General features: G+C 43.4%; 1 protein-coding gene across 4 annotated transcripts in view; it reads left to right on the top strand.

Moving 5' to 3' along the window:
- The window catches only part of Npnt (nephronectin), a 66,661-nt gene extending 54,745 nt beyond the window's left edge, over positions 1-11,916 (top strand). For all 4 annotated transcript variants that reach the window (XM_057793758.1, XM_057793756.1, XM_057793757.1 and 1 more), the window contains 4 exons: positions 1,543-1,629; positions 2,103-2,201; positions 7,451-7,707; positions 9,253-11,916. In XM_057793758.1, coding sequence (XP_057649741.1) covers positions 1,543-1,629; positions 2,103-2,201; positions 7,451-7,707; positions 9,253-9,336 — 527 coding nt within the window. In that variant the 3' untranslated portion in view covers positions 9,337-11,916. The remainder of the gene's footprint in view (positions 1-1,542; positions 1,630-2,102; positions 2,202-7,450; positions 7,708-9,252) is intronic.
- The last annotated feature ends 274 nt before the right edge of the window (positions 11,917-12,190 follow it).

Raw genomic sequence — 12,190 nt, 5'->3', positions numbered from 1 at the left:
CCATCGAGGACCTCAGGGACTAGCAGAGAGACAGACGTGTGTGTGTGTGTGTGTGTGTGTGAGAGAGAGAGAGAGAGAGAGAGAGAGAGAGAGAGAGAGAGAGAGAGAGAGAGAGAGAGAAACTACAGTTCCTTACAAAAGCATATGAAAGTAACAGGCATACGGGGCTATTGACGAACAGGGAAGAGTTTAATTCTGCTAGGGGTGTGAATGTTTTCAGAGCTTTCTCTGATGTTTATGCTGGACCTGAGAGGAAGAGGAGATGTTTGTTCAGGTTAATTAGTAGGAAAAGAGCCCCAGTGTCAGGGACGTGGAAACAAATGGCATGCTTAGACAGTTCTGTGTGTTTTCTTGGGGTGAATTGCTAATGCCGTACCAGGAAAGCTCCCGTACTTGCTCTTATAGGATTGAGGAACCTGCTTAGATGGGAACACAGTGCTAATAGGCGTGTACTAGTTTACAACAGTGTGCAGAGCTCTGTTGAGGGAGGTGGGTGCTGTGAGTAGGCATTTTCATTAAAGTTCAGAATGCATCTTCCACGGAGATGAATTTGACAATTTTTTTGCTAGAAATCAGAAGTTGTTTTATATCATAGCACTGTGTGTGTGTGGTATATGTATGTTCATGTGTGTGCATATATGTGAGCACATGTGTATGTGTGCTAAAGGCCAGAGGTCAACCTCTGATATCTTTTTTTGCTACTCTCCACCTTGTTTTTATTCATTCATTCATTTCTGAAGCTCAGGAACAGTTTTATTGGTGGCAGGCAGTACATTTCCACAGCTGTTGGGAGGAGGGAGCAGGGAGGAGAAGATGAAGTTGCTCTGCCTTCTAAGTCAGGTTAGATCTGAAAAAGACGGAAGGCAGAGTTACACCCCTGGGTTAGAACTCCAATACCAGGTGGCCTGAGCAGTGAAGATCTGCAAGCCACAGCCTCCTGCTTTGTCGTTTAGATAGGGTCAGGGCCTCTCACCAAACCAGAAGCATCCCTTTGGCTAGGTGGGCTGGCCAGATACTTTCAGGGATCCTCCTGTCCCTGACTCCACAGCATTGGAGTTAGAGTTGTGTACTGCTACACCAGTTTTTCATGTGGGGTCTGGGGATCCAAAACTCAGGACTCAGTCATATGCAGTAGGTACTTTAGCACCCAAGCAATCTCCCTGGCTCAGTGGTTAAGCGCACTGACAGTTCTTGCAGAGGACCCGCGTTCAATTCCCAACAGCTACATAGTAGCCCACAACTGTCTGTAACTGCAAGATCTGACACCCTCACATAGACATACATGCAGGCAAAACACCAATGCAAACAAAAAATAAATGAATAAATAGTTTTTAAAAAGTTTCTCTTATTTAGAATTATAGAAACTTTGAAAATCATGCTTTAATTTGTATCCAGGTAAATATGAGAGTATCGATCCCTGCACAAGGGATTATATCCCTCCTTATGTATGATGAGCAGAAATGCATAGGCTTTCCTTCATCCTTCTTAAAGACAGCATGTCGTTTAAAGGAGGGTACCAAACCATCGGCTTCTCTCTTATAGTTCCCCGGCAGCCTTCGAATGACCTGTTTGAAATCTTTGAAATCGAAAGAGGAGTCAGCGCAGATGACGAAGCGAAGGACGACCCAGGTAGCGGCTCTTCCGTTCCAGTCTTATTTTCTTCTCAGTTGGGATATAAAACAGTGGGTTTCATTAATAGGAGAAAATAAAATTGTAGACCACAATCGGGCAAGTTAGGTAATTTCTTCTTTTCTTTTTATGCAACTCAGTTAATTCAATCACTTGCGCAAAAATAATTACGAGTCACCATTTTCTTTTGACATCACAATAAAGTGGTGTTTGGATCATGAGATGGAAGTCATATTTTAACAGTGGTGACCCAATGGGGCCATGAATTGGGAACACGCTTGGTTCTGTTTTTGCAGCGGAGTGTCTACCCAAAGGATGCATGCCATTTCCTTTTGAGCTCAGGGCAAGGTGTTCTGATGGGACCTTAAGTGTGTTTCGGAGAAAACTCCTGCTATGTGCTACTTCTGGTTTACAAATCACTGGCTGCTGTCTGTGGGGTTTGTGTTCTTATCTTTCTGGCCACCTCCTTGCAGGTGTTCTCATACACAGCTGTAACTTTGATCATGGACTCTGTGGATGGATCAGAGAAAAAGACAGTGACTTGCACTGGGAGCCCATCAGGGACCCAGCAGGTAACGGCACATCATATAGTGCCTTCTGGCACTGTTTGATCCTTTTGACCATAAAACAAAACAAAACAAAAACACAGTGCATCCCTATGGTGTGTATTCCATCTTCCTTAGGGGAGGAGGTTTGGTAGCCATCTGTTAGACTCATATTATGGGACACAGGTAGAAAAAGCTGGGTAAATGAGCATTTAGATTCACCCTAGCACACGTTTTCAAGGAGCTTATAGCACCCAATTCCTGTGAGTAAAAACAGTAACACAGTGTTCTGCGCCCTGTGGTAACAGTCCTGGGTATTTTTTGTCAGTTTGATTGGTTAGCAATGATTTGAGCAGTAGATGAATGGAGACAGTTGGAATTTACACAACACAGTGCCTCTGGAAATGACTGACTGTAAGTCAGGTCCTGGAGGACAGAGTACACATCACCACCGCTGCTCCCGAGAGAAGCTTGTTCAAAAGCTCGACTTAGATGTGGGCTCTTGGGAAATTAGTCCAAGTGTAAATGTACAATGCTCACTGATGTAAACATTCAGGGCTTTGTATTTTGCCTTGTTTCAAGAAGTAAAGCTACACATTGGAGTCTTTTTCTCCCGTCAGTAATTAAATGTTTGTTGGTGTTTTTTTTTTCTTGAAATTTTGTTTTGTTTCATTGTTGTTGCTTTCAAGTGAAGCCAGCTTAATGGAAGGGTGAGAAACCTAGTTTCTTTTTTCCTTTTGGTTTTGATTCTAGCTTCTAAGAGTAAAACACAAGATATTAAGGGAAAACATGCTGTGTTTTGTCCTTCTGAAGCCCAGTTTTCAAATGCCATCCTGTCTTTAGAAGGCAACACAGAGAAGCCATCTTGTGAGCATGTGCACTCTGAGATAGCAGCTGTGGTACACAGGTCGGTGGGGCAGCGTGGCCCCCTGGGGAGACCAACAGTGCTTACTTTACAAGGTTCTTCTTCAGTGTGCAGTCTTGGCAACAAGGCTTCAAATCATCATGCCAGACTGCTTTCATCAGAAACTTCTGAAATTGAATTAAATGCAAGTGAAAGAATATTGAATTGAAATAGATACTTTAGAATCGATATTAAGGTAAATCTTTAAAAATATGAATATTCAATAAATAGATAGAGTTTTTAAGATTTGTTTTTATAGCCGGGTGGTGGTAGCTTATGCCTTTATTTAATCCAAGCACTCAGGAGGCAGAGGCAGGCGGCTGAGTTCAGGGCCAGCCTGGTCTATAGGGTGAGTTCCAGAATAGCCAGGGCTATACAGAGAAACCCTGTTTTGAAAAAAACAAAAAGAAAACAAAACAAAACTGGTTTTTGTTATGAAAAAAAAGACACATGTAATACTTCATACAGTTCAACTCCATCTTGAGTTACTTGTACTCATGTAAGGTAAACTCTGAGCATAATATTGTTATCGTCATGTGCCTGTAAATAACAGACTCAACAGATGTTAACATCTGTTATCACTCCAGAACATTCCTCACCTCATTAATTTGATTTAACTCTCATATCCATCCAGTGAATCAGGTGATCCTTTCACAGGAGAATCATTGATGTCCAGAGAGGCAATGTAGGCCTGCTCAGGCTGCAAAGCTCAAGAGATGAAATTTCGTGTATTGTAGACACAGCTCAGTGCTTGCAGCTTTAGACCATGTGGTTCTGTACCTGATGTAGTTAGTACATCAGGCCTCTAAGTGGGACTGGGTCAGACTGCTGCCCTGTTTACAACAGAAAGATCTTCTACAAGCATGGGTGATGAGCCTGTCAGTAGTGGTCATGGCCACACCATGAAGAGGAATTCATTCTAAGTTTGAAAGAATCCAATGGCTTTGTAGAAAGAGGCTGTTTGCAATAGGTCCTGTAAAATAGTCTAATTGGTTTTTAGAACAGTTTTTCAGAGCCAGGTACTACTGTTCATTGTTACCTCATTTGTAGACGTTTTGATTGGGACAAACCTTTCTTGTCCTGTGGTAGAAGATACATGAAATTTGGAATGGGGTGGGTGGGTGTTTTATGTGGTCATTGGACTGCGTTAGAATCGAGCAATGGAAAGGATGTGGCAGCAACTTAGGTGACAGACTAACCCCTGGTGATTAGATCTGGTTCCTGTATGATGCTTTTCTAGTTTTTACCAAACACTTGGGTTAAATGGACATCAAATTTAGATATGGAAGAAAGCTCTGCTTAACCGTGACTCCAAGCTGGAAAGAAAAGTGATTGCGTGCCGACAGAACCATCATTCAAGAGGTTAGGTTAGTGGGCCATTCTACAGGGAAAAACTCATGCTGAGTATGTCTCAGGGTCTAGAAACCAACCACAGCTATGGAAAGATGTAAGCAAGCATTAAATGTAAAGAACTTCAGAGTCAGTGTGTAATGAAGTCCTTATGAGTGAATCTCATGACAGTTATTTCAGAAGGAGGCTATTTCTATAGAGCGGATCCTTTTCCAGAAGGCAAAACATCGTCTGGTGAGGTGGTTGTTCCACTTCTGAGGAGCCTTCCTCATCTGAGACTTAGTTACACATCACTCAGAAGAGAGTGACCTGGATGGGGAGGTGTATCTTGCTTTACCTCTGAAGAGTGGGTGAAGGCCAGAATGTTTAACCTGTAGCAGCAATAGACCCAAGGTTAGAATTATACTGCTTTGAGCCAGTTGACCCAAGGTTAGAATCGTTCTTTGTGATTTAAAAGGGATGGGAAGCAGGACCCATGGCAGAAAACCCAGGTGGGTTTTAGTTTCCTCTGAAAAAAAGCTTTCAGTGAAGCTCCTGGACAGAGCAGGCTGGTGTGGAGAAGATGAGCTTCTCAGAGGGTGGGGTGTCCTCTGGCAAGATGTCGTTAAAGGGCTAAAGCTTCGCATGAGTTGACCTCTTAATCCAGCTGTGAGGGTCTGCGTTCATGTGGAAAATGTCTCAGGAGATTCTCGGGAGAATTCCCCAAGAGAACCAGCAAGCACGTTTTCAGCTTGGAGAAAAGGGTGGGGAGACAAGAAGGTGGCAGGGAGTTGGAGGATGGGAGGCGTGCACAGCATGTCGGGATGCCATTCAGAACTGTCCCACAGAGTATGCAGAGGATTCTGACCATACACATCTGACCTCTAAATGTGTGCTGTGGCGTGTGGGCATCACTACCATTTTGAACAGTTAGTCAATCAATAAATAAAATTTTTTAAAAAATTAAACCTAAGTCAGGGCAGATATATGGAGGAGGAATAGTAGCAACTGTTTACATCATTATCACAATTTTAGAGTTTTGAGTATTTGTAGAAAGGGCTGTTTAAATCTTAGGAGCTCTGTTTGCGTGCAGTGTCTCGCAGAATGTATTAGCATGCATTCCACAGAGATTTAAGATAATCCCTGTTTTCTTAAAAGCTGCAGGTTTGCTGTAATAATCTTACCTTGGAGACAGATGTTTAATGTACACATAAAATTTTTGGCCCAGTATTTTGGGGGTGTCAATATCTGAGGGAACGGGAGGGAAGAAGCCAACATCTGTGTGTTTTTATTGAGTTGGATACATTGAGTTGGATACATTGATTTGGATACATTGAGTAAGTTGGATACATTGAGTTGGATACATTGAGTAAGTTGGATACATTGAGTTGGATACATTGAGTGAGTTGGATACATTGAGTTGGATACATTGAGTGAGTTGGATACATTGAATTGGATACATTGAGTTGGATACATTGAGTGAGTTGGATACATTGAGTGAGTTGGATACATTGAATTGGATACATTGAGTTGGATACATTGAGTAAGTTGGATACATTGAGTTGGATACATTGAGTGAGTTGGATACATTGAATTGGATACATTGAGTTGGATACATTGAGTGAGTTGGATACATTGAGTTGGATACATTGAGTGAGTTGGATACATTGAGAGAGTTGGATACATTGAGTTGGATACATTGAGTGAATTGGATACATTGAGAGACAAGAACCAATCTTCTGGCAGGTTTTTGCAGTGTTTTTGGAACAGCAGTCGTTTATCTAACAAATAACCAAAGTGTCCTGTCTATCCTTGTTAATGGGGAGGTTCGAGGTGCAGGTCGGACTGGCTTCCGTTGTTGGCAGCCTGCCAGGAGCACTTAGCCCAAAACATGGATATGTCGTAGTTACTCAAAAGCCACTGTTACCTAGCAGTATACCAACGTGAACTTGGTAGAGAAAACCACACTTGAATAAGACACCATTCCAAGTCTCTTGCCGTGTCTTGTATAAATAAAGTGTAAGGCTATGACGATGGTCTGTCTTTGAACTGAAAGGGAAATGAGGTTTCTCCCACAACAGATACATGTGTTCAGCGTTCCAGCCACATTCTTTCTGCATACAGATTAGTGTTGAAACCCTCAGTTTGTTTGCAGCTGGCTGCGACAAAACCGCCCACAGGGATCGTCATCTGTGCACGCCCTGACTTTCCACTCACAGCTTTCTTTTGAGAAGTAGCAGACCGACCCTCGTTACTAGAGCTTGATCTTTTTATTTTCCTAATTGCAATTCTTTAACAAAAAAAAAGTGGGAAATCTATAGACATGGGTCTGAGGACAGCCAAGGTGATGTGTCAAAAGTGGAGGCCTTTATTAAGCTTTGTGTTCACTTAGATATAACAAGACAGACACATAAACAGACAGAAATACACAGTTATAGATTTGCTTTACTGTACATAAATCTTTTAAATCACTAGCCTCCAAATGAAATCGATACCCTGGAAAGATGTGGAGAGTGTCCTGGCTACCTGTTTGTCTTCCTGGGTTTGCTGTGCCCATGTGAGAAAGATAACAAACTGTTTTAAAACATCCTTCTGCTCTTCGGGACCATGTTTTGTACGTGGAGAGAGGACAGAATAATCAGAAATAATGCAGTTTCTATTACTTTGTGTTTTATCATCCAGAGATTAATTGTCTACACATAAATTTTACCAGGGAAATTTTGAGTCATTTCTGCTCAACCGGTGTAGGTTGCCTGGCAGCAGCGAGTTGATGGGGAATCGGAAGGCAGTTCTTCCAGGTGCCTAAGGGATGTCTGATCATATCCAAGGAGACAGTCAGTGTTTGGGTCTAATCTAATCTGTTGACTTTGTTCTCTGTGGGCAAAATAGTGGGTGTTATTTGTTAAGACCATGGCATTATAACAGATCTTCTTCAGAAAGATCTGGGATTCTTTATTGATGCATGTTACAGTCGGAAGTTTATTAAGAACCTCCTGTCCATGCAGTTTTGTGCTGGAAAGAGGCCCTGCTTTTCCCATTGCAGGTGGACAGTATCTCACAGTGTCTGCAGCCAAAGCCCCAGGGGGAAAAGCTGCTCGCTTGGTGCTACCTCTCGGCCACCTCATGCATTCAGGGGACCTGTGCCTGTCCTTCAGGCACAAGGTAACTGGGCTGCACTCCGGCACACTGCAGGTGTTTGTGAGAAAACACGGTGCCCCTGGAGCAGCCCTGTGGGGAAGAAATGGTGGCCATGGCTGGAGGCAAACCCAGATCACCTTGCGAGGGGCTGACGTCAAGAGCGTAAGTAGATCCCCAAATGGAGGCTCTGCCTTCAGAGGAGAGCCTGGGAATAGGCCTTGAAGAAACCTTGCTCTGGTTCAGGTCTGTTGCTTTGTGGCTTTTTCTGGGCACAAGGGCCCCCCATCCGTTGCTTCTTTCTGAAATTCTTTTCTGCTTTTTTTCTGCTTCTTTTTTTTTTGTTGTTTTGTTTTGTTTTGTTTTTCGAGACAGGGTTTCTCTGTGGTTTTGGAGCCTGTCCTGGAACTAACTCTTATAGACCAGGCTGGTCTCGAACTCACAGAGATCTGCCTGCCTCTGCCTCCCGAGTGCTGGGATTAAAGGCGTGCGCCACCATCGCCCGGCTTCTTTTCTGCTTCTTCATCCTTCTTTGCTGCAACCTTGACCAGCACACCCTCACGCCCTTGTGATGACAAACCCTTTTCAAAGAGAAAATTGGCAATTGAAAAAGAATTAAAAAAAAAAAAGTTGATAGAAGCATCCAGGGTTTGGGGTGTTGTGATTAACAGTGCCTTCTTTTTCTTTACCTTCAATTCCTTACGCGTCCAACTCTTCCTCTGATAACCTCTGTGGAGGTGTTTCTTCTTTCTATTCTTAAGTGCTCCTCTGAAATTCATTTTCCCCTTTGGCCCAGAGATCAGAGTTAAGCAATTCCAGATGGGATCTCAGATCCAGGATTGAAAGGCGCTGTTCAGGATGGGTTAAGGGGGAGGCTTTGAGTGGTGATGAAAACTGTATTTCAATTTTAAATTTTATTTTAAATAACCAAGTTGTGGATAGTAACAAAATGATCTGTCACATCCTCCCAAAATAATGGGTGAATTTTGGAAAATTTCATCGTTATGTAGATTCTTCCACCGCTTTGTCATGAAGACTCTACTTCCGTTTCCTATTGCATTTTTTATGGGGGTTCTGAGATTTTATGTACCTTTTGCCTCTGATTTCTTAATATTTATATTAGAGAAGTAAAAGAGGAATTGCATCAAGTCATAGTACTGAAAGTTTTGTCCTGTTTTAAGGGAGCAGGGCTACCCTACAGAGGGTAAAACGTGAGAGAGCAGATGTTGGGCACTACACAGCTAAAGCAGCAGTGTCCTTGGACTGTGGTGTATGCTTCTGTCCCAGTGTGGGTGGTGAGGGGTGTTAGTGAGGGAAAACCAAGGCAGGCTGCAAGGCCTGAATCTTGCAGCTCTTCAGCCCCTGCTTTCTCAGCTTTATGTCCCTGCGCGCTCTTCTTCCTTCTAAACCCTGGTAGTCTTTGACCAGTGTTCACTCTGCCAGCATGCCTGCAGGAAACTAGTGTGCGGGAGAATGCCAATTTGAAGAGTTGCTGGTTCTGAGTACTGCAATCTGGTGACCAGCTTACTGGTCCACGTGTACCATAAGGCAACGGGGCCTGGAATAACACTGGCACCTGCATCCTGGTGTTTCCATTTGCTATAGAAGTCTAATGTTTGGTTTGGGGGAAGGGTTGCCCTGTTATGCTCCATGAGTGAGCCCTGGGAAAGGGCAGAGGAGGCCTGACCAGTGTGTGCATTCTCTCCCTAGGTCATCTTCAAAGGTGAAAAAAGGCGTGGTCACACAGGGGAGATTGGATTGGATGATGTGAGCTTGAAAAAAGGTCGCTGCTAAGAAGAACACTAGCAGCTCCAGAGCTAGCAGTGAACTGTGTCGTTCTCCCTTTTTCTCCAATCCTTGCCTTCTCATCTCCCCCTTATCAGGCCTAGGGCAAGAGTGGGTCAGGAGGAAGGCTGGTTGGTGACTCAGGTCTTGGTGGCCTGCTTTTGTGCAATCCCAGTGAACAGTGACCCCCTCCTTGAAGTACAGGAGCATCTGGAGACACATCCAGGCCCTTCTGGGGTGGCACCTTCTACCCTGTATCTCCTTTATGAAGGTCTTTGGCATATGTGACCCATGCCATCCTTCATCCTGGTTACAGAGTGGGCCCGAGAGCCAATTATGGGAGGAGTTTCCATTCTGTGCTAAAGGTATTCTGTGATCTGTCCAGTGTTGTGCCATGAGTAGTGTTGACTTTGCTTACGGTATGATGTACAGCGTGCTTGTGAAGCTAGTTGATCCTTTTCCCTTGTTCTGGCCTGACCTCACTCTGACTTTTACTGCCATACACTTTATAACGGAAGGGCGTATAATGTATTAAGATGCATTTACTCTTGTAAACTGTGTTTTTCTTTTAAAGAGAGTTATGTAGGGTGGGCATGGAATTCCTTGTTAGTTGTACTGTGTTTGTGTAAATGTGCTATTAGTATAAGTAATTTACGTGTTCTGAATATTCACAGACTCTAGTTGCAAGGTCAAAGGCAGCTTATGATAGCTTGAGTTAAAAAATACATGGTGAAGTGTCATCCATGCCTTGACCTTATCCTGGCAGCAAGACAGCTGGTGTCCTGCTGGGGTAGTGGAATTACTTTATTTCAATGTCTTCGAGTTTGGTCTTTACAGAAGATCGCTATTAAGGGAAGCAAGGACCTGCAGTTAATATCTAAACTCTTAGGTTTTGAGTTATACCTTCAGCCAACAGCTTTCACCATTGTAACATGGCTCCACCGATGAGGAACTTGGTAAAGATGTGTGGGGAGCCGGGGTGTAGGGTAGGCATGGGACAGGCATTCACGGTGAGCTTTAAGTTGACAGCATGGGGTGCCCACGAGTGTAGCTCATGGCTTCCATGTCACCCAGGGCTGGGATGGGAAGCAGGCATGCCCACTGAGGCGCTGCAAGCAGTGGAATGAGACACACTCAATACAGAAGCAAGGGATTGGAATTATATCCGCAAAGCCCCAACCCTAGCGCCTCCCTATCATCCCTTTGCTAAATTAAAATCTCATAACTTTAAAAAGTCAACTTTCTCCTTACCTCTCCATCACTTCTGACTAAGTAATCAAAATATTTTCTGCTGTTTTTGCCAGGAAACACAGAGAGGATTAAAGGGTTGGAAAAAAAGATCTATGATGAAAAAGTAAAGGCACTGGGATTATTCAGCCCGGAGAAGAGAAGACTGAGGGGCAAACCATTGCTGGTTTTCCAGTATGTGAAGGGTTGGCACCAAGAGCTTGGGGACCAGCTGTTCTCCATGTGCACTGAGAATAGAACAAGAGGAAGCAGGCTTAGGCTAGAGTGTGAGGGGGCACTTCCTGGCAGGGACAGTTGCTAAGCCAAATCCTTTACAGAAGAAATGCGAAAATCATAATCTCTCTCCCTCTACCTCCACATCTCTCCCCCTTTCCTGTTCAGCTCCTCCCTTCCTCTCTATCTCCTCTTTTGCTCCCCACCACTTAAAAATACATTAAATTTTTACCTATTTAAGGTACCCTTACTTCAAGGTGAAGTACCAGATTATGAACACTAGATGATACCCTGATCCCCACACTAGTATATACCAATGAGTCCGGAAATAAGCGATTTGGACTAAGCTCTGAGCCAGGCAGTCTTCTCTTGACCTGTTGGAAAAAGCACAAGAGGAGATGTTGAACTCCCTAAAATGCCTCTCACTCAGCAGCCAGCAGCAGTATCTAAACAGTTAACCCCCCCAAACTATTTATCTTTGGAGAGGTTATAACAAACAAACAAACAAACAAAGCTATATTTCTATAGCTTAATAATGTCCTAATGTGGCGATGTTACTGTTTTATTCCTGGGCAAGAGTATGACCCTGTTGCTTGTTTAGACTTGTTTTTCAGAGAGACCCTATCAAGAAACACAGGTCCGAGAGACTTTTGTCTGGTGCATTGTCTCTGCTTTGCATGTGACAAGTTAACATGGCTACTGAACATGTCAACCACGGCACTGTTAGCCCTTGCCCTCCAGACTCCTCCCATGCTTCCTTCACACACTCGGTAGGAGCCTTCTATCCCTCAAGCTGGTATTATGTTTTTGAACAGGCCCAAGTGACTTTGTCATTTAGCTTACAGAGGCAGAGTTGGGACTTCTGACCTGAGTCCGTAAAGGCTGATAATATGTTCTTAGTTCCATTTTTCATGGTTCAGTTCCTTTTTGGTCATGTACTACACAGCTGGAGGCGAAAGGGGAAAGGAGAATTTCACTTTGAGGTGCCGATAAGACATTGCACTACACTGAAGAAGTTATCCAAAGTACTGTATAACATCTTGTTTATTATTTAATGTTTTCTAAAGTGAAAAATGTTTGTGGTTTTTGGCCAAATAAAAGCAATCTTTGTAAATAAAAACACTGTTAATAATACTGATTGTCTCTTGCTTGTTTTTTGGCTTCTGATTTTTGTGCCTGGGGTCCCAGAACAATACGCCAATCTATTACAGCCATGTTCAATTTTTTTTTACTACCTGGGAGAGTGGGAACACAGATATTGTTATGCTTTCTGGGGTTATAGACATGGGGCCCGTTTCATCACATTCACAGACAGGAGCGGATGGGACACTGGGACACAAGCCTGCCTCAGTCAATTAGTTACCTTTTATAATTTACGGAAAACGTTGCTTTTTATTCCAAG

The sequence above is a fragment of the Chionomys nivalis genome, chromosome 18, assembly GCF_950005125.1.
Source record: "Chionomys nivalis chromosome 18, mChiNiv1.1, whole genome shotgun sequence".
NCBI classification, from domain to species: domain Eukaryota; kingdom Metazoa; phylum Chordata; class Mammalia; order Rodentia; family Cricetidae; genus Chionomys; species Chionomys nivalis.
Note: the sequence above shows the minus strand (reverse complement) of the source record. Positions and strands in the feature narration are given on the sequence as shown.